Source organism: Aotus nancymaae, unplaced genomic scaffold (genome assembly GCF_030222135.1).
Source record: "Aotus nancymaae isolate 86718 unplaced genomic scaffold, 86718_ANA_hifiasm-v0.15.2.pri h1tg000030l, whole genome shotgun sequence".
NCBI classification, from domain to species: Eukaryota; Metazoa; Chordata; class Mammalia; order Primates; family Aotidae; genus Aotus; species Aotus nancymaae.
The window spans coordinates 27722972-27749576 of NW_026988443.1; the positions used below are offsets into that span (position 1 = coordinate 27722972).

General features: G+C 37.8%; 1 protein-coding gene across 1 annotated transcript in view; it reads left to right on the forward strand.

Moving 5' to 3' along the window:
* The first annotated feature begins 3949 nt into the window (after window positions 1-3949).
* Window positions 3950-26605, forward strand: part of HYDIN (HYDIN axonemal central pair apparatus protein) — a 490708-nt gene continuing 468052 nt past the window's right edge. Inside the window, exon 1 of the mRNA XM_064383265.1 lies at window positions 3950-4075. Within this exon, the coding sequence (XP_064239335.1) occupies window positions 4021-4075 (55 nt within the window). The 5' untranslated portion in view covers window positions 3950-4020. The remainder of the gene's footprint in view (window positions 4076-26605) is intronic.

The following is a 26605-nucleotide window of genomic DNA, read 5'->3' on the forward strand; positions in this document are numbered from 1 at the left end:
GGCAACTCCAGTAATGTTAATCTTTGTGGCGCTATTGCACTTACTGCTTTCATCATTCAGTTTGAGCATTACTCTGAGTGATCTTACACTGTTATGTCTTTTTTCATTATTTCATTTTTTTAGGATAAGTTTATCAAGCATGTGCTTACTGTGAATAAGTACATGAAATGTACTTACTTTGTATGCTATATCATCAATGTAGGTATCTACAAAATGCTATTTGATTTTGTTTTTATTATAGAAAACCTTCAGACATACACAAAATTAAAATGATAGAACAACCCTCACCCCCACCCCATGTACCTGCATCCAGGTTTTGTAACTATCAGCAGTTTGCTGAACTTGTTTTACCTGCTACTTCTTTTCTTGGAGTATTTTAAATTCATACCTCTAAATACATACATATATAGAAATACATATGTGTCTTTAACAGATAAGCAACTTACCACACCTAACAATATCACCAAATACCCAGTCCATGTTTAATACCCATTTTCAATATCACCCAATACTCAGTTTCCATGTTGTCTCAGAAATTCGTTTTTATCGTTTTTCAACTAAGGAGCCAAATAAAGCTCCTTCTGTTTATTTGATGTCTCTGAGGTCTCTTAATCTATTTAGTCTCTGTCCTGGAGCCCAGCCGCAACATTTTGTTTGCCATGCCATTTAAACTGCTGAAGAACTGGTTATTTGTCTTGTAACCTTCTTTATAATCTGAATTTGGCTGATTAGTTATTTGTGATTACTTTTTAATTGCATTTCTATGCCACAGATTCTCATAGATTGGTAGGGATGTCTACAGAATTGATTGCTTTTGGCAAGAATAGTTCATGAGGGTGGTGTGTACTTCCTTTCCATCACTTCACAAGCACAAATTGTCTAGGTGCCCTCCTCGATATTAAGGTTAATCAGTTTAGATATTGTCAACCTGATCCATTGGTTAAGTTTTCTATCAGTCTTTTACTTAATAGGTTTAGCATCCATTGAATATGGATACTAGCTCTATTTATTAAGGGTTGCAAACAGTGTTTTCCTAACCATGATTTTCTGTATTAACTGGATTTTTATGAAGGTGAACTCATCAACTATTTTTTTCTGAAGTAGTTTAGGAAAAGCTGAACAAATGCTTAATTTCTTTAACCCTTTATCAATTTTCACAAAGATAAGTTTGTATCTTAGCAACCTTGAAAGGTGACCAATGAGATTTCTTGGTTGTGGTTGTTTTTAAACTTTCTTTTTTTTTTTTTTTTTTTTTTTTTTAGAGAAAGAGAGAGAGAGAATAGGAAGGAGAAAAAAGGAAGAGAAAGAGAGAGAGAGAATGGGGAGGAGGGAGAAGGAAAAGAAAGAGGGAGAGAGAATGAGAGTATTGCTTTCTTGCCCAGGCTAGAATGCAATTTAGTAATGGGTATTGAAAACCTCTTTTATACTGATAATTATACTTAATGATGTAATCAGGAAGGAGTAAGGGAAGAAGATAACAAACAAACAGCCAACCAATATTTAATTTAAACCTATGAAATGCTATGCGATTACTGAGGAGTGATTTACTTCCAATTATATAGTCACCTTTGGAATAGGTGTGAGGTGGTAATGTATGTTTTGTGTATTTGAAGTGGAGAGTACTATAAATATTTATTAAGTTTACTTGTTCCGGGTCAGAGTTCAAGTTCTGAATATCCTTGTTAATTTTCTATCTCGTTGATCTATAGAATCGTTAGCTCTTCTTGTTGCATTGATCCTTTTGCCATTATGTAATGTCATTCCTCACCTCTTTTGATCTTTGTTGCTTTAAAGTCTACTTTATCAGAGGTGAGAATTGCATCTGCTGCTTTTTGTTTATTAGTTTATTTTTACTCTCTGTTCAATTGGTAAATCTTCCTCCTTCTCTCTGAGTCTTTGTGTATTGTTTCATGTAAGATGGGCCCGGATGCAGCATACCGATGGGTTTTGGCTTTTTATCCAATTAAAATATATGTAAGTTTAATACCAGCATTTGATGCTAGCTGGCTGTTTTGCCCATTAGTTGATGTGAATTTTTTATTGTGTTAAAGTTCTTTGCTTTTTGATATATTTTTGGAAAGGCTGATATTGGTTGTTCCTTTATATGTATAGTGCTTCTTTCAGAAGCTCTTGTAAAGCAGGCCTGGTGGTGGTGAACTCTCTAAGTACTTGTTTGTTCGCAAAAGATTTAATTTTTCCTTCGCACATAAAGCTTAGTTTGGCTGGATAGGAAATTCTGGGTTGAAAGTTCTTTTCTTTAAGGATGTTAAATATTGGTCCCCACTCTTTTCTGGCTTGTAGGGTTTCTGCTGAGAGATCTGCTGTAAGTCTGATAGGTTTCCCTTTATGGGTAACCTGAACTTTCTCTCTAGCTGCCCTTAGTATTTTCTCCTTCATTTCAACCCTAATAAATCTGGCAATTATGTGCCTTGGGGTTGGTCTTCTTGAAGAATATCTTTGTGGTGTTCTCTGTATTACCTGGAGTTGAATATTACCCTGCCTTGCCAGGTTGGGAAAATTTTCCTGAATGATATCCTGAAGAGTATTTTCCAACTTGGATTCATTCTCTTCATCACATTCAGGTACACCTATCAAACGTAAATTAGGTCTTTTCACATAGTCCCATATTTCCTGGAGACTTTGCTCATTCCTTTTCATCCTTTTTTCTGCATTTTTGTCTTCTCGTTTCATTTCACTGAGCTGGTCCTCGACTTCTGATATCCTTCCTTCTGCTTGATCAATTCGACTGTTTAAACTTGTGCATGCTTCGCGAAGTTCTCGTGTTGTGTTTTTCAGCTCCATCAATTCACTTATATTCTTCTCTAAATTGTCCATTCTCATTAACATTTCGTTAAACCTTTTTTCAAGGTTCTTAGTTTCTTTGCATTGGGTTAGAATAAGTTCTTTTAATTCACAGAAGTTTCTTATCACCCACGTTTGGAAACCTGCTTCTGTTATTGGAATACCGGTGTAATCTATTAAGCCTTGTTCCGTTACTGATGAGGAATTGCAATCCCCTGTAGGGGGAGAGGCATTCTGATTTTGAGTATTCTCTACCTTTTTACGCTGGTTTCTTCCCTTCATTATATATTTGTCCGTCTGTCGTCTTTATAATTACCGACTTTCTAACTGGGTCTCTGACGTCCAACTTGTTGATTCCCTGCGCCGAAATCTGAGCAATCCACTGAGCCGGCCAAAACAGCGGTGTTAAGATTGATGGTGCTTTTCTGCCCGGGAATATCCGGACTCTGCACCAAGAACTGGCGTGCTAAGGCACCAGCAAAACCGCCACGCCGGCCACAAGAGTCGGCCTGGCGACCCGTGGAGCTCCTCCACTGGGAATCTCCTGGTCCGTGAGCAACTAATATTCGTCTGAAAGTGTGGCGTCCTCTCGTTCTTTGCGCTTTCACTGGGAGGTACGTGCCCGAGCTGCTAATCATCAGCCATCTTGGATCTCTCTCCTAAACTTTCTTTAGGAATGTACGGTTGGTTGTATACTGGACATATTTTCATCAATTATGACTATTCTTACTTGATATTCAAGTCACTCAAAAATTTGGCTTGCTGGGTAGGAGAAGGGCTTCTTCATGTTGATGCCTTTGTCGTTTTTTGAAATGTAATTCAGCAGTCTGATAGCTTTCACACATTCTGGCATAATATTCACCAGTTTCATTGGCTATAGTGCGGTGGATCTCAAAATGTTGGGCCTCAAAATTTAGTCCCTAAATAATTATCAAGGAACCCAAAGAGCTTTTGTTTGGGAGTTATATCTATTGATATAACTCATATCAGGAATTAATAACAGACAAATTTTATTAATTTTAATATAAGAATGATAAAATTATGTTATAACTAGTTTCTTATGAAAAATATTTCAAAACAAAATTTAGTGAGAAATGTGATATTGTTTACATTCTTGCAAATCATTTTTATGTCTTTACAGTAGACAGCTGGATTCTCATCTGATTCTACATTCAATCTGTTGCAATACATTGTTTTGGTTGAAATATTTAAGAAAATATGGCCTCATATAAATATGAAGTTGAGAAAAGGAGTATTTTAATAACCTTTTCAGGTAATTATGGATTTTTCTGATGTTACTTCAAAATTTGACAGGTAATAGTTTCTTAAACATTGGTTGCAATGAAGAATCAAGCTATATCATGAATTTTTTGGACTCTTTCACTAAAAACCATTGGTCTGTCTTGCACTTTGAATGAATCATTTATCCATATGTGATTTTTTTTAACACCATGAATTTGCCATTTAAAAATTACTGGTTCACTGAGTTATGCAGATCATGCAAATGTTGACACATTTGATTATATATTATGCAAAAAATTACATTTTAAAACATCACCACTGATCTCATCAAACAAATTAAGTATTGGGAAGCTGTCAAGCTCCTAGTGGTGGACGCAAGTTTTATAAAATTCTGATTTTTACTTGAATTCTAAAATTTTATCATGGCAACAAATGCTGACAGTTGTTTTCCTTGAAGTGCTTGCTCACTTTATTCATTTTTGATATAATATCTGCCAAATACTCAAGTCTCAATAACTATAGTTTGTCTGCCAGTTTTTCTTACCAGTAAAAATGATGTTTCATGAAAAATGCACCATTTGACTTTGCAACTCAATTACACAATGCTTTTCCTGGAGGCACTCATTCTACTTTGGTGTGCAGCAAGAGCTTTATGTATACACAACTTTCCATTTCTTCACCTATATTATTAAAGTCATGTACTCTAAGAGCAAGACTTAATACAATTAATATATCTTTACTTCTTCATCAAGGATATTCTTAAGTAAAAATGGCTCCCTTCTAAGCATATGATGAAGAATACAATGCCTACTAGTTTGGTGCCACAACCTTGATTTGTCCTAAGGCAACAGCAGTTTTGCTCACTACTGTTCTTCATCGTTAATGCACTATTGATATTGTGAAAGGGGAAATGATGCATAATGTCTTGGTTTTGATGCAGGCAAACCCCAAAATTTGGGTTCAGCCCAGGAGGGTTCTTGGCTTCATGCAGAAACTAATTCATGAGTGAACTTACAGAGCAAAGCAAAAGCAAATTTATTCAAACAACAGACAGCAGCAGCAGCGATGGTGGATTGCTGGCTAGCAGTATATATGGCTATTCCTTGACTATATGCTAAATAAGAGGCAGGTTATTCATGACTTTTCTGGAAAAGAGGTGGGGAGTTCCTGGGACCAAGGATTCCTCCCCTTTTAAACCATATAAGGTAACTTCCAGGTGTTGCCATGGCATTTGTAAACTGTTAAGGCACTACTGGGAGTTATATTTGTCTTTTAGCATGCAAATACATTACAATTAGCATATAATGAGCAATGAGGGCAACTAGAGGTTGCTGTAGTTACCATCTTGGTTTTAGCTGGTTTTGGCTGGTTTCTTTGCCCAGTCCTGTTTTGATCAGCTCCTTTTGTTCACCGGGTGCTGGGAACACAATTCCTGCTGATTTCCTGTCTCAGTTTTACCATGAAAATAGTTTTGATCTCACAGACCCTTGAAAAGGTCCATGGACCACACATTGAGAACTGCTACTCTAGTGTTTCCCCATTATATTAGGTGCTGATTTTTTAGTTTACTATTTTTATTAAGGTGGTATTCCTAGTTTTTGAGGCATTTTAAAAAATCAGTGTTTGTTTAAATGTTTCTATTTTTGAAATCAGTAGATATGAACATATTCTCTTTAATTCTATTAATATAATCCATTGTTTTAATTATATTATTTCTTTGATTTTCTTGTTAAGGGACTGCTTAACCTATGTTAATCTATGTTGTATATTAGCACCTGTCTTCCATATGTACTACTTTCTCTCAAATTATTTTTTATCTTCTTATTTTTGTTTGATTTTTAATTTCCTTTTTCTATTTCTATTACTATTTTCCATTATGTATGTTAGCTCTTATGTTTAAAATTCATATATGAAGTGATTGTTTTTTTCTTATTTATTGATAAAAGAAAAACTTCAGCTGAATTAAATTTAAAGGAGTTTAATTCAGCAATGAACAATTTGTGAATTGGGAAGCCTCCTGAGCCAGAGTAGGCTCAGAGACTCCTGTGCAGCCATGTGGTAGAAGAAGATTTATAGATAGAAAAAGGAAAGTGAGATACAGAAAATGGAAGTGAGGTACAGAAACAGCTGGATTGGTTACAGATTGGCGTTTGCCTTATTTGAACATGGTTCGAACAGTTGGCTATATTTGATTGGCCAAAACTTGGTGATTGGCACAAGTGTAAGCTACAGTCTCTTTATACCTCCACTTGTTATCGTTCATGATGTGCAGAGAAACCTTTAGGCCAAACTTAAAATATATAAGGAGGCAGCTTCAGGCTAAACTTGATTTAACATTACTGAGCTCTGTTTTTTTATCTTCCTGTTGACTAATCATGTAACCTGTATTTTTCTATTTTAATTGATGTTGTTCTTTTAGAGCTTCTGTTTTCCTAACTTCTTTAATATCACTTAAATCCATCTTGTGACTTTTTTTTTAGTGTGTTTTTTTTTGGGGGGGTATGTTTCTTATGTTTTCTGCCTTTTCCTTGCAATATGTCTATATATAGGTTTAATTGCAAACATTTTCTATGGGTCTTGTTTAAATGATACGCATTTTCCTGAGCTTTTAGGAACTTTTATGTTCCTGTGTGATAGTAGAAGTGGACCAAAATAGATAGCTTTCCTAGCACAATGTTTTCAGGACATTCTCCTTTAGTGTTATTTTAAAAGATTTTAAAATATGCCCTTTGTGTGTAGCCACCTTTAGAGTGCTTTTAAAGCTCTGTCTTCCCTAGTTTCCTCCTTCACCACTATCTGAACCTTCTCTTTTCTTTTACCTCATCTGTGTCTGGCTTCTTTCACTCATAATGTTTGTGAGATTAATTTATGTTGTTTAATGTATGGAATTCCATTATATAAATATATTACAACTTACTCATTCTACTATTGCCTGATACTTGAGATATTTTCAGTTTGGGCTACAATGAACATTCTTCTATACAGCATTTGATGCTACTATGAATGTATTTCTGTTGGATATTGGAATAATTATCTGGAGCTGCTATAACAAAGTACCACAAACTTAAGTGAATTAAACACAGAAATTTACTATCTCATAGTTCTGGTGGCCAGAACTCCAAGATGAAGATGTTAGCCAGGCCTGTCCTCCCTCTGAAGGCACTAGGGAAGGATCTGTTCCAGGCCTGTCTCCTAGCTTCTGGGAATGCTTTGACTTGCAGTACTGTAACTTCAGTTTTCACAGGCAATTTTCCTTCTGTAAGTATTTCTGGATCCAGATTTCCTCTTTTCGTAAGGATACCAGCTATTTACATTTGCGCCAACTCTATTTCAAAATAAGGTCACATTCTGTGGTATTGGGGTTAGCAGTTCAACATACGAATTTTTAGCAGACACAATTTAAACCCTGACAGGTATATACCTAGAAGTGGAATTGCTAAATTATCAAGTGGTTAGAAGATACTACCAACAGTTTTCCAGAGTAGTATACTGATCTACACTCCTAGTAGTCATGTGTCAGATTTCCAATAGGGTGTAGTCATTTTTGGCAACTTACTTAGTTCAGTATAGTTTTAAAATTAACGGAAGAATTGCAAGGATAGTACAAGGAACTCCCACATATCCTCTATCAAGATTCATCAGTTGTTTACATTTTTCTGCATTTGCTTTATCATTCTGTGGGTGCATATAATTTTATTATCTGAACCATTTGAGAGAAACTTGGAGACATTTTGCACCCTTAAATACCTAAGTATACATTTTCTAAAAACAAGGATATTCCCTTATGTAACCATAGTATAATGATCAAACTCAGACTATTTAACATTGATATAATACTATTATCTAATCCATAGTCCATATTCAAATTTCAATAATTGTCTAATTAATGTTCTTTATTGCTTCCCTGCCCCACTGTCCCCAGTCCAGATCCAATACATGATCATTCATTGTATTGGTTTTTATGTCTGTTTTAGTCTATTTGAATCTGAAATAATTTCTCAGCCATTCTTTGTCTTCTTGGCTTTGGAATTTTCAAAGTGTTTAGGTCAGTTATTTTATATATTGGCCCTCAGTTTGCATTTGCTTTATGTTTTGATTCAAGTTATCGATTTTTGGCAAAACCCCATGAAAGTGATAATATTTCCTTTTCAGTGCATCATTTCAGGAGGCACAGGATGTTGGTTTTTCCCAGTGTTAGTAATGTTAACTTTGATCGCTTGGTTAAGATGTTGTCTGCCAGGTTTCTTCATTACTTTACTATCCTTGAGTTTACTTATTATTTTTTCTGACATCTTCAATCTGTTAATTCCATCTAGTAAATTTTTCATCTCAGGTGTTTTAGTTTTCGGTTCTGTGATTCCCACTTGATTCTCTTTTATAGTTTCTATTTTTCTGCTGATATTCTCCATATGTTCATTTCATTTCATATGATGATATATTTCTTTAAGTCTTTTAACCTACTTATAATTGTGACTTTAAATTTCTTTTCTATTAATTCTGGCAAATGGGTTCTCTTAGTGTCAGATTTTATTGACTGGTTTTTCTCCTAACTGTAGATTCCAATGTACTGTTTCCTCACATGTCTAGTAATTGTTTTGGCCACCAGCTATTGTGGGTGATATGTTGTGACAATTTCTGAATCTCTTGTATTACTCTGAAGGGTGTGGATTTTTGTTCTATGGGCAGTTAACTTGGCTGGCTCAAATTCCAGACTCCTCCCATGTTTTGGGCAGCTCCTGAAAGTTCTGCTTAGTTTTTTCAGCCTTTCCAGCTGTTGTCATTTGCTGGCAACCTCATAGTTGTCTCTGTGCATTTGTAGTTCAAGAGTCGGTCAAGGATTGGGTAGCAAATATAGAGAGATTTTAGAACTCTTACTTTTTTGACCCCCTTCTTATTGGGATTCTCCCCTTTTCAGCTACTACTGGAGACTCCAACTCTACTATCTGGCTCAGTAAGCCAATAGGATTACAGATTTCTGCTTGCATTTTAGCCTTCCCATAGCAAACAGACTGGAGAGCACCCTTAAGTGAAAAGCCTTTAAAATGCAAATATTCCTCTATCTTGGTTACCTTAGTTTAGAGGTCAACTCCCCTCTAGTTTCTGCTGCCTTTTGGTCTGTCTCTCCATGGTACCTTCCAATAACTTCTTTCAAAAAACATTTTGTTCAGAGTTATAATTATTATCTGCTAGAGAGAGTTAAACCTATACAAGCTACTCCACTATAAATGCAGAGGTATTTTAGAACAGTACTTTTTTTAGCTTCTCTATACTTAAATTTAATTACAGTGATGAAATTGGTTTTATTAATATAGTTCACACCTGGCCTAATAGTCACTAATTAGTCATCAAAGAACCTGTGGTTTTTAAACGTAGTTACTAATGCCTGAGCACAGTCAGTTTTAGGAATATACATATTTCTGCTAATGTTGATTAAATCTCTTATGAAAACTGAGGTGGTACAGAAAACTTGAAATTCATTCCAGGCTAAATAGGTTGGTCTCTGTGTGTATTAGCTGTAGTATTGTATTTCTGGTCGCTAAATCAATTAACAGAATAATAGGCAAATAATTAATCTTTTTAATTTCCAAATTTCCATTAACTGGACTTCCAGAGTTACACTGTACTTTGCTTACTTAAATATTATTTCTGCCCTTGTGCTATTGAAATTGCAGATAATGTTAAATAATTTTTTTTTTTTTCTGTAAACTCTGCAGTTAAGAGCGTGAATTTTGGAGACTGATAGTTAGCAGAGGAATTTTAACTAGGATTTCAAAGACCAGGGATACAATAGTATATAGGTAAGTTGTTTTCTAATCTTTGTATTTGCCATTTGTATTAAAATTGCTTTGACTCACAAAGAGTTCCAAATTATGTCATCTATAACATGTATTCAAGAATGCAAGATATGCAAGTTTCTTTTTTCCTTCCAACTTTATTTTTTGAAAAATTTTAAAGCTACAGAAAGCGTGCAGTAATTGTATAATGACTGACTGTCTTATTATCTTTCATCTGGATTTATCAGTTTTCACCATTTGGAATTTATTGGTCAATCAGTTTTTACATATGAATAGAGGCTTATTAATTTTGTTTTTGCAGAGAAATGTTAATAATTGCTAAACTGCTCCCCTTCACCTTTTAAGATTTACTTGCCTAATCTCTGTTGCTTAAACCTCGTGACCTTCTCACCTTCCAGCCCACCCTCTCCCTTACCAGTTGATTGGACCAAGTTTGCTCAGCTGTCTGTAATGTAAAACGAAAAGATGATTTCAGCTGATCAGAGTCTTTTGCAACTGGAGAACTTAGAGGCAGTGAGGAGTGAGCTCCAAAACTGTAAGTTTAGGAGCTGAAAAATCCTGGATAGAGAATAACATACAAATTCACTCTGTGTGTGTGTGTGTGTGTGTGTGTGTGTGTAATTTTTTTTCATGGCCGGCTTTTCTGTATCCTTGGAATTTCAGCTCAAAAGTTATCTTCTCAGAAAGACTTCCTCATTTCACCTTAGCCCTAGCCCCATTCACCTTCCCCCGCCGTCACCATTTTGTAACACTGAATCTGGTTCTGTTTTTCTTAGTTTGAGTTGCTTATTTGCGTACTTGTTATTTCTTCTATTCCAGTCTCTCTGCTTTTTATTTCATTTTCTTGCCATTTTGCTCTGGCTAGGACTTCCACTATGATGTTAAGAGTGCTGTGAGAAAGTAATTCCTTGCCTTGTTCCTAATCTTAGGGAGAAATGATCTTTCATCATTATGGTATTAGATATAGCGCTTTTCAGTAAAAGTCTTTCATCCTATTAAGAACGTTTCTATTCCTGTTTTTTTTTGAGATTAAAAGAAAACACATGAATGGATGTTGACTTTTGTTAAATGTTTTTTCTGTAACTGTAGAGCTAACCATGTGGTTTTTCTTTTTTAGACTGTTAAGATGGTGAATTATATTGGCTGATTAAAAAACAACTTTTTTTTTTTTTGTGGAGATGAGGGTCTCACTATGTTTCCCAGGCTCAAACCATCCTCCCTTTTGACTTCCCAAAGCACTGGGATTACAGGCGTGAGGCCACTGCACCCAGGTGTATTGGCTAATTTTTGAATGTTGAATCTGCTTTGTATTCTTGGGATAAACTCCAGTTGGTTATATTATCACTTTCGTGTATTTCTGGATTTAAATTTCTTGGAGAATTTTGATATCTATGTTCATAGAAATATTGGTCTGCAGTTTTCTTTTCTTGTAATGTCTGGTTTTTGGATCAGGGTAATGCTGGCCTCATCAAATGTATTGGGAAGTATTCTCTTTTCTGTTTTCTGGAAGAAATTTTGTAGAATTGATTTTTCTTTCTTAAGTGTTTGGTATAAATCTCTAGTGAAACCAACTGCGACTGGAATTTCTGTTTGTTAGAAGATTTTTAACTACAAATTTTCTTTCTTTTTTTTTTTTTTCAGCAGCACTTTTATTTTTCCTTACACAGTGATGTGTTGCTGGGGCCTAACGTTCTCATATAACAGTAGAAAACCAAAATTTGTGGTCATCTCTTTAAAGAATTGAGAACGCATAAAAAAAAATCTTACATAAATTAAAAGGATGAATACATTTACAGGTGTAAATGCAAACCACTTCCAACTCAAGGCAAGTAACATCCCACAGTGTTCTGGCAGGAAAACATCAGCTAAGAAAGGAAACTGGGTCCTATGGCTTGGACTTTCCAACCCTGACAGACTGGCAGGACAAACAAGTGGTTCAGGAACCCTTGCCAGCCTCTAGAGAAATCCCAGAACACTCAGCCCTGACACATTAAAACTCTGCACAGATCAGAAACTTCTAACCACGCAGACTCGCAAGCCACAGACTTGTCTGCCACAAGCATGTTCTTACCTCAGCCATGAAGTGAGCAAGCCACATGTACTAAGGGGTGAAATCAAAGATATGTACAGGGTATTAAACAAATACCAAGGGGAACAGTTAACTTGAATACAAGGTCAAAATCAGCAACAAGTTCTATAATCCTGTGCTGGTATCAGATACAAGCTTCAAGGGCAATTTCTTTTTGAAGGCTTTTTCCAGTTTCACGAGGCCAGCGTGAGGTATATGCATTTGCTAGGGGCAAATTTATGCTTCTGACTTAACCCATGCAACAAATGCTATGCATCCGCTTGCAGTCCATTTAGAAGCATTTGAGGTAGACAATGAAGGGGACCCGACTCGTCATACTCCTGCTTGCTAATTCACATATGCTGGAAGGTGGACAGTGAGGCCAGGATGAAGCTGCTAATACAAACCCCGTACTTATGCTCTAGGGGCGTGATGATCTTGATCTTCATGGTGCTGGGTGCCAGGGTGGTGATCTCCTTCTGCATCATGTCCACTGACATGATGTACATGGGTACATGGTGATGCTGCCAGACGGCACCGTGTTGGCTTACAGGTCTTTGCAGATGTCCGCATCACACTTCATGATGGAGTTGAAGGTGGTCTCGTAGATGCCACAAGATTCCATGCCCAGGAAGGAAGGCTGGAACAGCACCTCCGGACACCGGAATTGCTCATTGCCGATGGTGTTGACCTGGCCATCAGGTAGCTCGTAGCTCTTCTCCAGAGAGAAGAAGGATTCGCAGGTGGCCATCTCCGGCTGGAAGTCCAGGGTGACTTAGCACAGCTTCTCCTTGATGTTGTGCACAATCTTCCCTTGTCTGTGGTGGTGAAGCTATAGCCGCACTCGCTCAGTGAGGATGCCATGCTTGCTGTTTGCCTCGTCACCCACGTAGGAGTCCTTCTGATCCATGCCCACCATCACACCCTGGTGCGGGGGGCGCCTGACGACAAAGGGAAACACAGGCCGTGGGGGTGTCGTCCCCAGCAGAATCAGCTTTGCACACGCGGGAGCCATTGTCAATGACGAGCGCTGCAATCTCTTCTTCCATTGCAGCAGGCAGAGGAGTGGGACAGTGGAGCCGCGGGAGAACAGGGTGCACAGACTGGCAGCGGTGACTATTTCTTTAATAGATATACAACTCTCCTGGTTGTCTTGTTGAGTTTTAGTAGTTGATATCATTCAGGGAATTGCTCCATATTACATTTATGGGCATTGAGTCTTTCATAGTATTCTTTTATCTTTTTAATATCTGTGACATCTGTAGTGACATCCTTTTTTTCACCCCTGAAACTCATAATTTCCGTTTTCTTTGCCACCTCCTCCTTCCTCCTCCTCCCCCTCTTCTTTAGCCTCTCCCTCCTCCTCCTTTCTCCTCCTCCTCCTGTTTCTCCCCTCCCTCCTTCCCTTCCTTCCCACTCTCCTTCCTTTGTCTTTCTCTTTCTTTTCTTTCTTTCCTTTCTTTATTTCTTTCCTGTCTTTCTTTCTTTCTTTCCTTTCTTTCTTTCTCTCTCCTTCTTTTTCTTTCTTTTTCTTTCTTCTCTCTCCCCCCTCTCCCCTCCTCGCTCTCTTTCCCCCTCTCTCTCTCCTCCCCTTCTTCCTCCTCCTCCTTATCTGGCTAGGGTTTTTATCAACTTTATTGATCTCTTAAAAAAAGACAGGTTTTGGTTTTATTTCTTTTCGTGTACTTTTCCTCAATTTTATTGATTTCTGCTATATTTTAAAATATCCTTTCTGTTTGTTTTGGATTTTATTTGCTCTTCTTTGTCTAGTTTCTTAGATCAAAGCTTAAGTGAGTGATTTGAGATTTTTTTTTTTAGTATAAGCATTGTATGCAATGAATTTTCTTCTAAGAATGGTTTTAGTTTCATTATTTGTTTCTTCATCTAAATCTTTGTTTCTATCTGGTGTCAGATTTCTCTCTTCTGAAGAATATTCTTTAAAACGTGTATGGTTTAGTCCTGATGACAATTAGTTTCTGAGTTATTTTTTTCCAAGAAAGTATTTTTATCCTTTATTTTTGAAAGATATTTTCACCAGGTAGAGAATTCTATGTTGACACTATTTTTTCTTTTACCCTTTAAAAATATTACTTTATCGTCTTCTGACTTGTATGGTTTCTAATAAGATGGCTGTTTATTTCTCCGTGTTAATGTGTCTTTTCAGCCCTGCTGGTTTCCTTCAAGACTTTGTTTTGTGTTTTTAAAACCTGAATATGATATGTCTATCTCTGGCTGGGTATTTATCTTGGTTGGTGGTTTGGATCTGTAGTTTAACGTATGTCATTAATGTTGGAAATTATCAGGCATTATCCCTTCTTATATTTATGCTACCTCATTTCTCTCTCTTTTTTTCCTTCTGGAATTCTAGCTATACATCTGTTAGTTCATTTTATATTGTCCTACAGTTTCTGGATGCTATGTTCTGTTTTTATTTTTTACTCTTTATTCTCTTTCAGTTTGGATGATTTTAAGTTCACCAGTTCTTCCCTTAGCCGTGTTAAGTCTGCTGATGAACCTGTCAATGACAATCCTGCTCTCTGTTACTGTGTTTTTCATTTCTATCAGCTTCATTAGATTTTTTGTCTTACGTTTCTCATTATCTCTGCTGAAATTACCTGTCTGACAGTGCATGTTGTCCAGTTCTTTCACTGGAGACTTCAACACATTTTTCATAGCTATTTTAAATTCCTTATCTAATAGTTCCAGTATCTGTGTCATAGATGAATCTGGTTCTATTGATTGCTTTGTCTCTTGGCATTGTGGGGCTTTTTATTTTTGTTTTATATACCCCATACTTTATTTACTTTTATATTGAACACTGGACAGCACAGATTGAGGTAAATAGTAGCCTGCAAATAGGGTACATTTTTTCTTTTTCTATATTTTTAGTGTGGAATGTGAATCAACCTCGACAGGCGTTGAGATGGCTTTGGGGCTTTATTATTTGTAGGGCTGTCCTTAGTGTACCAGAGACTTCAAATTCTTCTAGCAAAACATTGCATTAGGAGGAAGGCTAGTTTACCCATTGAATGGGCTTTTCTCAATGTCAGGCCACCTCTAAGTCTTACACTTTGTCCTTATGCAGTGACCCCTAGAGAGTTTCTCTCCATGTCCTTGCTTCTCTCTGGGCCCTCTCATCAGTAGTCCGCTGTTGCTGTGTGATGCTTCTTGCTCTGGTGGTGGCAGGTGAAGGAAGTGTTCCCTGTTGTTCTGACTAAGCCTCAATGTTGCGTGGACACTGTGTCTCTGGGTCTCAGGAGTGTGACTTTTTCCTGCTTCTGTTTCTCCCCAGTGATAGTTCTGAGCCCAGCATATATTCCTGCTCCTCCCTGAGGTGTAGAGGATTTTTTTTTTTTTAACGATTTCTTTCTTAAAGCTGCAGAGGGTATTCAGGAGTGCTCTAAGGGCGATGGTGTATGTTGCCCTTATTCCCCACTTGAGGTGAAGTTGTTGGGTTTTCGTGTATTTCTTTTGTTTTAGTAGGGAAGATAGGGAAGAAGGATCTGGTCAGGTATCCACGCCCTTCCTGCAGCAGCTGCTTCTCCCCTCCCCTAAGCATGTCTTTTCAGGACTGTTGCCATCAGTGTTTATGAGCCCCCACTAGGGCCTGTAGAGAGAAGCCTGTGAGTGGTGTAAACTCCCTTTGTATCTTAGGCCATATTCTGTCACCTGCCAATAATCAGATTCCACCAGTTTCTTCCCAATTCTTCCGGGTGTTCAGCTGCCCCAAGTAAACAAGTGCTTGCATCTGTGTTTTCCGGTAGGCACTTCTCTTGCCTCTGATTTTGGGCGAGTTGGTTCTTCTTCTTTGGAATCCAAGAAAAGTTAACTTGCAGTTCGTTCAACTTTTTTTTTTCTAATTTTAAGTGTGGCAGAGGCATTCTTTCTAGCTCTTTTCCAGCTCCCCAGGTCCAGAGTTGAATCCAGAAACCTGATCCTCCTTTATAACCCTAATATCTTCTATTTGGAGGGTACCTGTTTGTCCTGGTTTACACCAGTATAATTATTAACAGCACTTATTTTTCACTCAGTTTCTCCATTTGCATGATAAATTGTATGATCACCTTTTCTTTTGGTAGTTTGTCCTTGAAAATATTATCTAATGAGGTTTCACCAGCAGCATGTGTTAGGTTTGGACAGATTTATTTATTCTGGATAAAAATCACATATTGAAGATCATTTTGGTGATGTTCAAAAGGACATGGAAAGAAAAGGTATAAGTGAAAGACATATCAGTCAAATCTAATGTGTAGACTTTGCTTAGATCCTATTTCAGTCCAAAGGATTTTTTTTTAAAGAGAATCAGTGACATTTGAACATGGGCTAGGTATTACAAGATATTAAAGAATTATTATTTTATTAGATATTATGATATTGTAGTTGTGTTTTTAAAATCTGATTTATTAGAGATATGTTCTGATGGATTTGGAGGTTAAATGATATGATAGGAGAGATTTATTTTTAAATACTCAAACACAAAAAGAAAAGTGGAGGGAGAGAGAAAGGTGGTAGGTAAAGACAAGAACAGCAAAATTCTAATAATCACTGAAGCTAGGTGATAGGTACTTGGGATTCATTATTTTATTATCTCAATTTTTTTGTGTGTTTGACAATTTTCATAATAAAACCTTTTTGTTTTGAGACAGTCTCACTCTGTCATCCAGGCTGTGACAATTTTTTGTGTGTGTTTGACAATTTCCATAATAAAATCTTTTTTTTTTTTGAGACAGAGTCTCACTCTGTCACCCAGGCTGGAGTCCAGTGGCATGATCACAGCTCACTCAGCATCAAATTCCTGGGCTCAAGTGATCCTCCTGCTTCAGCCTCCTGAGTAGCTGGGACTACGGATGTGTACCACCATGCCTGGCTAATTTTTTACATTTTATAGATATGGGATCTTGATATGTTGACCAGGCTGGTCTTGAACTTCTGGCCTCAAGTGATCCTCCTCCTTTGGCCTCCCAAGATAGTAAAAACTTTTAAAGAGAGACAAGGATCTGATCAGGAACCTGTATCTTTAAAAAAAAAAAAAGATGATTATTATACCATTTAAACTAGAAAGGTGAATTTTTCTTGTGGCAGAGAGAGCTGTGCCTCCAAAATTCATTTGAAAACTTTTTGGTTCAATGATTATTCGGCAAACCAGATGATCAGTTATATGACAGGTCAAGGAGAATAGAAAGAGGTGAAATGCCATGGTTTCAATGCAATTCAGTCCTGCAGACCCACCCTGGACCAGTATGTGGGAATGAGCATTGAAGAGGTCTTCTTAAACCTGACTCAACTTACTGTCTATTCTGTGCAAACTTTGGAGGGAGAACGCTGTGGTTTTCTTCCCTTTTATCCAGGTTTGCATTGTCATTTTATTCTCGCCTGCTCATAAAATGTAGAGACAAATGTCTTGGGAAGGGAAGTAAGAAGGCTATAAATCCAGGAGGAAAGGACTGTTCACTGTTGAATATACCTGCTACCATTACTGGCACATAAAAGACATTAAATAAATATTGTATGAAGAAATGAATGAACATATCCACATTTGCTACCAGCCACATAGAAGATAAATAAATACTGTCTTCATTGAATTGAATTGTGAGTGACAAAATTGAAACAAGAACTTTAGAGTTTATGCTGGACCATTTGATGTTGGACCGTTTAATGTCAGACCACTTCAGAGTCTTTGGGAGATGTCCAAATGGACAAAATCAGCCAGTGTGATGTTTGTGACCAGGCAAGGGAAGCCAAAATGAAGTGCAGCTTTATTTAAAATGAATAGGAAAGATATAGTTACATACATGCCACTGTTCTTTTAAAATATATCCATAGAAATCGTTAGTCCTTTAAACGTCTTCATGCTACTGTTCTGCAAAGAGATCAGGAGACTTTGTAATATCCTGTCTGCAAAAAGTTAGAATGACAAGCACCCTTAAATAAACAGGAGTAATTAATCATAGTGTGGTTGTTTTGATGAGCATGCAAGTGTGACAAGTTAATAATAAATCAGCAGTTCATAAACGGAAGGTGGCTAAGGAAGTGCTGTGGTTTAATTTACATCTTTGGAAGGCAACAGAGGTTTAATAATCTCCCTGTGTCATACATCAAACGAATACTCCTGAGGCAGAAAAGCAAAACGTTTTTAACTGTTAATCTGAGAAGCAATAAAATCCTGCCTCAGGTCACAAATAAATTGAGTTTCTAGTGGTCTCCATGGACCCTTAGTATGTGTGATTTATTCAGATTCTAAAGCCACTCAGGACCACTTAGAGCTTTGGAGAATGCCATGGGAGTTACCAATCTAATCAGAAGTTCTAGACTAAGGGCAATGACTGATCTTAGCTTACATCTCCCTAATAATTTATTTTACCTTCTTGGTCAACTACAAATAGATTATGAACTACAAACATATGAATTTGAGATTCAGTTGTAAATGATTGTTTTTAGTTGGGGTTGTAACTACCTTTCTACTTAAGTAGTATGTGTGCATAAAAGATCAGAAACTGTTTTGAACTTTCTATTTTCTAAGTGTAGGATTTTCACTGACTAGAGAAACTGGGATACCAAAAGGAAAATAACTCTGCATGGCATCATAAGCCATTTGTGAAATCTAAATAATTTCCAGGTTTCCAAAGCAGCTTCATTTCTTAAGCAGCTAAGCTATGGGGTATATTTGTTACTGGAAAGTGGTCCCGATCTAGACCCCCAAGAAAGAGTTCTGGGAGAGTCCATAGAGTAAAGTGAAAGCAAATTTATTAGGGAAGTAAAGAAGCAAAAGAATGGCGGCTTCGTAGAAAGCTGGTTGGCTATTTTTATGGTTAGTTCTTGATCATATGCTAAACCAGGAGTGGATTATTCATGGGTTTTCCAGGAAAGCGGTGGGGATTCCCAGAACTGAAGATTCTTCCCATTTTAGACCATATAGAGTAGCTTCCCAGTGTTGCCGTGGCATTTGTAAACCATCATGGTGTTGGTGGGAGTGCCTTTTAGCATGCTAATGCATTGTAATTAATGTATAATAAGCAATGAGGATGAGCAGAGGTCGTCTTTGTCTCCCTCCTGATTTTGGTAGGTTTTGGCCCGCTTCTTTACTGCATCTTGTTTTATCAGTGGGGTCTTTGTGACCTGTATCTTGTGCCAATCCCCAGTCTCATCCTGTGACTAAGAAGAATGCCTCCCTTCCTGGGAATACAGCCCAGCAGGTTTCAGACTCATTTTACCCAGCCCCTATTCAAGATGGAGTCACTCTGGCTTGGATGCCTCTCACATATTCATTTTATTAATTTGGAAAAATGTCCCCTTATGAATATTGACATAGAAAATATCACCTTCCTTGTTTAAAGAGCAGGCAAGGATGGTTTCAGAGAAAGGAGAAGGTAGATTTATGTGTATTACATATATATGTGTGTATTTCTTGCTCCAATTTGTCATGAAATACCTTTATAAAGGAAATCAGTTGTGAAATATGATCTCCACTCATCTTTTTACTACTACTGCTTATAATTTCAACTGGATCATTTGTGATACCTAATGCAGTACTGTAGAAAATGGAAAAAAAAAGCCCCAAGTTGTTGATATAAAAATAGATAATTCTTTTCCTTTGACCTACCTCCACCCCTGGAACTCTAAATCACAGCTGTAAATTAGGGTTATATTTTGTCATGTCTTCCAGGGGTGCAATGACTGACACAAAATACACTTCAGACTATAATTAGCTCATCCATCCAACTTAGCAATAAGGAAAAGACATACCAACCCAGATATACCTGGGCTACTCCTGCCTGCCTGTCTCTGAGGTAGGCTGGATTCTTGTGGTCAGGAATTTAGATTGTGCCAGGCAGGAGAAGGCTTAGAGGAGAATCTCCTCCTCCTTCAGTAGTTCACTTAGCAAACATTCATGGAGTGCTCTGCATGTTGGGCACTGCCTTGGGGTATAAGGATCCCAGAAGGACAGAGGCAAAGAGCACTGCATCTGTTTCCTATGGATGCTGTAACATATTCCCATGAACTCAGTGGCTTAAAACAACAAAAATTTCTTATCTGACTGTTCTGAAGTCCAGAAATCTAAAATCAAGATGTTGACAGGACTGTTTCTGTTCCTTTCTGGAGGTTCTAGGGAAGAATCTTTCCTGGCCTTTTGTGGCTTCTTGAAACCATCTGCATTCCTTGGCTCATGACCCCTTCATCATCACTTCAACTTTTGCTTCTCTCTTCGCATCCCCTCCTACTCAACCTGACCTCCTGCCTCCCTCTCAGGACCCTTGTGATTACAATGAGCTCACTTGGATAATCCAGAATAAACTTCCCATCTCAAAAATCTGTAATTTAATCACATCTGCAAAGTCCCATTTTCCATATTAGGTAGCATTCCCGGGTTCCAGGAATGAGGATGTGGACATGTTTGTGGGGCCATCATTCAGCACAGATTGTGGCATTGGACTACTCTGTCACTCTCCAATTTAATATGACTATTATGTAAATTTCTTAACCTTCCTGCAAAATGGAATAAATAATGCTCATCTTACAGAGTTGTCTGACAATTAAATGCCTGAAAGCAATTAGCACCATGTCTGACACGTGTGACAAGTTCAATGAATGGGAAGTTTGTGAATTATTGTTATTGTAATTCAGTGATGAAAAGGCACAGTCTCCCCTCTCTGAGGACTTCAAATCTGGTGAAGAAGATGAACAGGTACACAAACAACTACAAGTCATTGTGAGACAGTGTGACAAGGGCTGTATTTATCTGAAGTCACAAGGGTTCTCCTCACCTGACTTCAATCAGTCTCTCATAGATGATCTGCTAGCTTTTGAGTTTCGAGGCGAAGAAAGGCAAAACATAAAACATTGTCTGAAGCTATGATTGACATAAAATGCCAGGTACTGGAAGGTTATGTATTTTAATTTGGATGAGATCATACTTTCTTTAAGAGAAAATGATATTCTGGTCTTGAGCTGTTATGTTAACTCCCTTGGGCTTAGGGAATACGACATTTATCAAGTGAAGGCCTTGGAGGGCTAAGACTTTGTTGGGTGGTAAAGGGAAAGGCAATAATGTAAGAGAAAGTTGAATGTTGATTCTGTTTCTCTTTTCTCTTCTTTCCTGCTCTACTGCTGACTTTCACACCCTCCCTCCACAAGGGGAAAGAGTGCCAATATGATTGGAAATATTCCAGTATTCTAGTTGGGCCAAGTTTCCTAGTGACCAGAGTCCCTGTGTATAAAAAAGTCAGCACTCTGAGTGTGTGCCATTCATGTGTTTCTTCGGTAGGTTTTTGTTTTGTTTTGTTTTGTTTTGAGACAAGATCTCCCTCCCTCCACCACTGCATGGCAGTGGTGCAATCACAGCTTATTGCAACCTCAACCTCCAGGCTCAAGCAATCCTCTCCTCTCAGCCTCCCGAGTAGCTGGGACTACAGGTGTGTGCCACCACCCCCAGCTAATTTTTGTATTTTTTTTTTTTTTTTTTTTAGAGATGGGGGTCTTGTTGTGTTGCCCAGGCTGGTTTTGAACTCCTGGACTCAGGTGATCCTCCCATCATCTCAGTCTTCCAGAGTGCTGGGGTTATAGGTATAAGCCTCTCTACCCTGCCTGTCTCTCCTGTAGTAAGTACCAGGGTCCACTTTCTTCCTTCTCTGAAGGAAGATGTGGCCTGAGGATATATGCTGTCCCTGTTCTGTCTTTGTTTCCTAATTTGATCTCCATTTCACGTAACCGTGTAGCGGCATGTGACGCAGATTCTTGACCTCTAGAACACCATTCTCTCCTGTTTCTCTCCTGTCTTGTGTCCCCTGCTTCTCAGTCATCCCTATTGGGTCTTCATTTCCCTGACTTAACATTCAAATACCCCAAGGCCCAGTCCCAAGACATCTTCTTCCTCTGTCTCTAATCATTCCACTCTTATGGATTTAAATATCATCTCTATATTGATGATGTTGGCATTCATTTTCTATAGTGGCTTAAAACAACACGAATTCATCTTGCGGTTTTTAGGTCAACTGTCTGACATGGGTCTCACTAAGCTGAAATCAGCCTGTCAGCAGAGCTGCCTTCGTTTCTAGAGGTTCCAGGGAAGAATCTGTTTCCTTGCCTTTTTCAGCTTCTAGATGCTACGTGCATTTCTGAGCTTGTGGCTACCTTCCTCTATTTTCAAAGCCCGCAAAATGTTATCTCTTGGAGCCTTCTTTGGCCACAGCAGGAAGAGTTCTCTGCTTGTAAGGACCCATTTGATTCCATTGGGCCTGCCCAGATAATCCAGGATAATCACTGATCTCAAGGTCCATCCCCTTAATCACATTTGCAAAGCCATTTTTTTTGCCATGTAAGGAAATATGTTCACAGGTTCTGAGGATTAGCCCATGAGCATCTTTCAGAAGGACATTGTTCTACCTACAGCAATGGCCAAATATATGTCTCCAGACTAGAGCATTCTCCTGAACTCCAGATCTATATATTCAACCACCTACTTGGCACCTCCGCTTGGATGTTTGGTAGACATCTCCAACCTACTTTGTCCAAAACTGAGCTCTTGAGCAACCTCCCCAAAACCTGCTTCTCTCACATTCTTCTCCATGTTGGTGGATAGAACCTCTGCCCTTCAAATTGCTCAGGCAAAAACTCTACACATTACCCTTGACCCCCCTCTTCCTTTTGCACTTATATCTATTCTTTCAGCAAATCCTATTGGCTCCACTTTTAAAAGTTATTAATAATGTGACAACTTTTCTCCTCCTTCACTGTTACTGCCATGTCTTAGCAACCATCACCTCCTATAGACCATTACAATAGCTTTCTAACTGGTGTCTTTGTGTCTGTCTTACTCCCTCTCATTCTATACCCAACACAGCAGCCAAAGTGATCTCATTGAAAAATAAGTTGGGTAAAGTCATTCCTCTGTTCAGAAACCGAGACAAATTTCCATGTCATTGGGAGCAAAACTCCAAATCCTTAAAATGGCCTACAAGGCGCTAGGTGCTCTGTGTCCCCAGCCCTCACATTCTGTCTTTGGCCTTCTCTCTTCATCTTGCATGAACCACCCAGCCACAGCAGCCTCCTTATGATTTTACAAATATTCAAAGCACTTTCACACGTCAAGCTCTTCACACAAGCTGTTTCCTCTGCCTGGAACTCTCTCCCTCTAGAAAACCACATAGCTTGCTCTGTCATCTCCTCCAAGTGTTTGTTCAAATGTCACCTTTTTAGTGGGGCCCACCCCAAAACCTTTTATTTAAATTTTGTCTCCCTTGCATTGCCCTTTTATGCTTTGTTTTTCCTGCATTTATAATTTACTTATCTATCTTGCTAGGGTCTGTTTCCTCCATTAGAATATAAACTCCACAGAGGAAGCCGTTTATTCTTTGTGTTCCTGCCGTGTCCTCAGTACTGAGAACAGCTCGTAGTGGATTCACAATTAAATGGGTGCGTGAATGAGTAAATGAATTCTCTCTAGCATCGGTGAGTGGATTTTGTTTTCGCCTTCTTTGCATTAAAATAACGAAGACCTCACTTGATCACTGGGAGCCTGGAATGAACAATGCAACCCTGGCCAGCTCTGGTTTTAGGATGAGAGGCTTCTGAAAATTGCCCTCTTTACTACTAGTAAATGTTTTTTACAAGCAGTCAACTCATTGATCCAGTGAGTCACTCACATCTCTCAGTGCTTGCAATGAGAAAAGTCATAAAATTTAATCACTGTCTGTCATTTTTGATTCAAGACAGTTAATAAAAGGATTAGATTAGTCCTCCACCAGCTTCTCCCCACACTAAGAAGCAGGTGGTTGTCATGCCCACAGAAGCTGACTTGGAGTAAGCTCTTTTCTGTGTTCCATTCCTCTTGGAAGGAGTCCAGAACTAGTCAGATATTTGAGGGGAAAAAAAGGAGCAAATTTCAAGGAAGTTGAGAATATATGGTGTTCTAAATTTTTATCTCCCAGTCTCTTTGTTTCCCAGGCTGGCCTCAAACTCCTGGGCTCAAGCAATCCTCCCAGAGTAGCTGGGACTATGGGTGTGAGCCACCAGGCCCATCTATTTTTTTTTTTAAAGAGGAATTAATTAAGTTAGTTTAAAAGGGAAGGAATTCTCCTCTGAGTTTTTCAGGGTCTAAAAACTGATTCCAGGTTTGAGGTAGGAAATGTAAATGATGAACCTGGAACATTTTGTTATGTTCAGGAAGAAAGAAAATGATTGACTATCAGAGTTGTGGGGAATGGAACAGAAACAATTGCGAGAATCAAAAAGAATCATCACTGCAATTGACTGAAGCATATCAAACATAAAAATATCTGAGCTCATACTGATAGGTTAGAAAACTGGCATCATTGTAAATATCTATGGCACCAACTCATTATTCTGGAAATTAATGAAGTTTCAGAATCTAGAGTTATTCTGTTTTTTCTATAGGAATATAGGGGAAAATACCTGATGAGGCAAGTTATTCTTTTTATTGCATTTTTTTCTGATTTTGAAAGTTACTGAAGATGTCAGCATAGAACATAAGAAACTGCTTTTTTCCTCCGGAGCCATTTGAGAGTCGGTTACCAACATGATGTCCCAACATTCCTGAACACTTCAGTGTGCATTTCCTATAAACAAGGACACTCTCCTAGATAACCATGCTCCAATTAATATTAAGAAATTTAACAACTGATAAGCCAGTTGTTCCAATAACATCCTTTAGAGCCAAAGGACCCTTTTTTTGCAATCACGTGATGCATTTATTTGGTAAGTTTCTTCAGTCTTTTTGATTCCGGAACTGTTTCTCAATCACTGACTTTCATGACCTTGACACTTTTGATGATTATAGGTCAGTTACTTTGTAGTCTGTCCTTCAATTTTGATTTGTTTGGTTTCCTTGTGATGAGCTTCAGGTTGTGCAGTTTTGGAAAGAATATCACAGAACTGAGGCTGTGTTGTTCCTTTTGCATTTTATTGTCAAGTGAAACATCTTTTTGGTGTATCCCATCTCTGATGAAGTTCACCTTGATTAGTTGATTAAGGCAGTGCCTGTCAGCCACCTTCACTGCCAAGTTTCTCTTCTCTTTGTTACTAACAAGTATTTTATGAGGAGATACTTTGAAAATATTTAAATATCCTGTTTCTTGTCAAACATTCATTTTATTCATCTATTTATATCAGTCAGATTCATGGATTCTCATTTTATTCAGCAAGTTGTAGATAATTTGTTTCTATCAGTATGGATTTTGATGGTCACATTTCTCAGATTAGCAATGTCAGCCCTCCATCAATCTGGCTTCTGTGTCCACTTGGCACACCCCATCTTTCTTTGAGTGTATCCTTGCTTTCTGGCTCAGCCTGTCTCAGAGGCATATCTGGTGTTCTCTTTACTCCAACTCTTGAAACAGACATTTCTCCGAGTCCTGATTCCTTTTAGTAAAGAATAGTATTTAGAAATCAAGATCAGGTGTCATTACCATTAGGGCATTATTGCTCCCAGCCCTTTACACTTCTAGTGGATAGAGCTAGAGAAAAATACGTAAGTGTGTATGTGAGAGAGAGAGAGAGAGAGAGAGAGAGTGTGTGTGTGTGTGTGTGTGTAAAATGCAATGAATGGACCTCGTTTATATTCTGGTTCAAATGAATCAATTGTAAAAACACATTTTGAGACATTGGGGAAAGTTTATATGAACTGAGAATTAAATGATATCAAGGACTTGTTAATTTTGTTATGCATGAAAAAGTCATTGTAGTCATGTTAAAAAAATGTCCTTATCTGGGAGAGGCAGCTGACATATTTACAAGTGAACTCTACCTTCAAGGGGGGTAAGTAAGATATAAGTGAAATATGGAAAAGACTATCTAATTTACTATTCCATGTATATATACACACACACGCATACATATATCACATTATATATAATTATATACTATATATAATATAGTATATAGTATATAATATATATAATGTGATATATGTATATATATAAATATACAATATATATATAATATATATATATATTATGTGGGTGTATGTATGCGTGTGTGTATATATATATAATATATGTATATAATATATATAATATAGTATATAGTACATATAATATATATATACTGTGAGCTTAAACTTGAGCTTATTATACAAGTGTCTGCAGTCTCAGCCCTTTACATGCAATGTTTGAGCTCATTTAATCCAAAAGCTTCCTGTTGAAAGTAGACTTGAATCACAAGCCCCATTTTATAAGACCCAGAAAGGTTTTGATCATGTCTGAAGTAGAAGACTTGTCTCCTGACCTTCAGTTTAGTGCATAATATACATCTTATCCCAAAGATAGAGTTGATAATTTGGACTGTCATAATGTATTCTTGGCTTTGGCTCAGGTCATGTGACATTAAAAGGTTATTTAGGACCAAATGCAAAACCTATCCTTCATAGTCCTGTCTGTGAACTGTTGCTGGTGTGAGCGGAGGGGTTGATATAGACATAAGGACATCTGTCCCTCGCTGGGCAGAGGAGCTGGCCTCTAGCCTCTACAGCTGTTCCCTGCTGCAGCGGCCATAGTTCAGCAGTGCTTATTAACATTTTGAGCAGCTCTGGCAGCAAGCAATTTGGTACAAAACAATCCATCAATTAATCTCTTTGTTATTGGACATTTCAGACGCTTGTGCCTTGGTTAATGCTGTAAAAGGGTTGAGAAGGGCGTGACTCTTGTCTGTTACAGACAGTGACCCCACAGGAAGCTCCAGAGCCTGG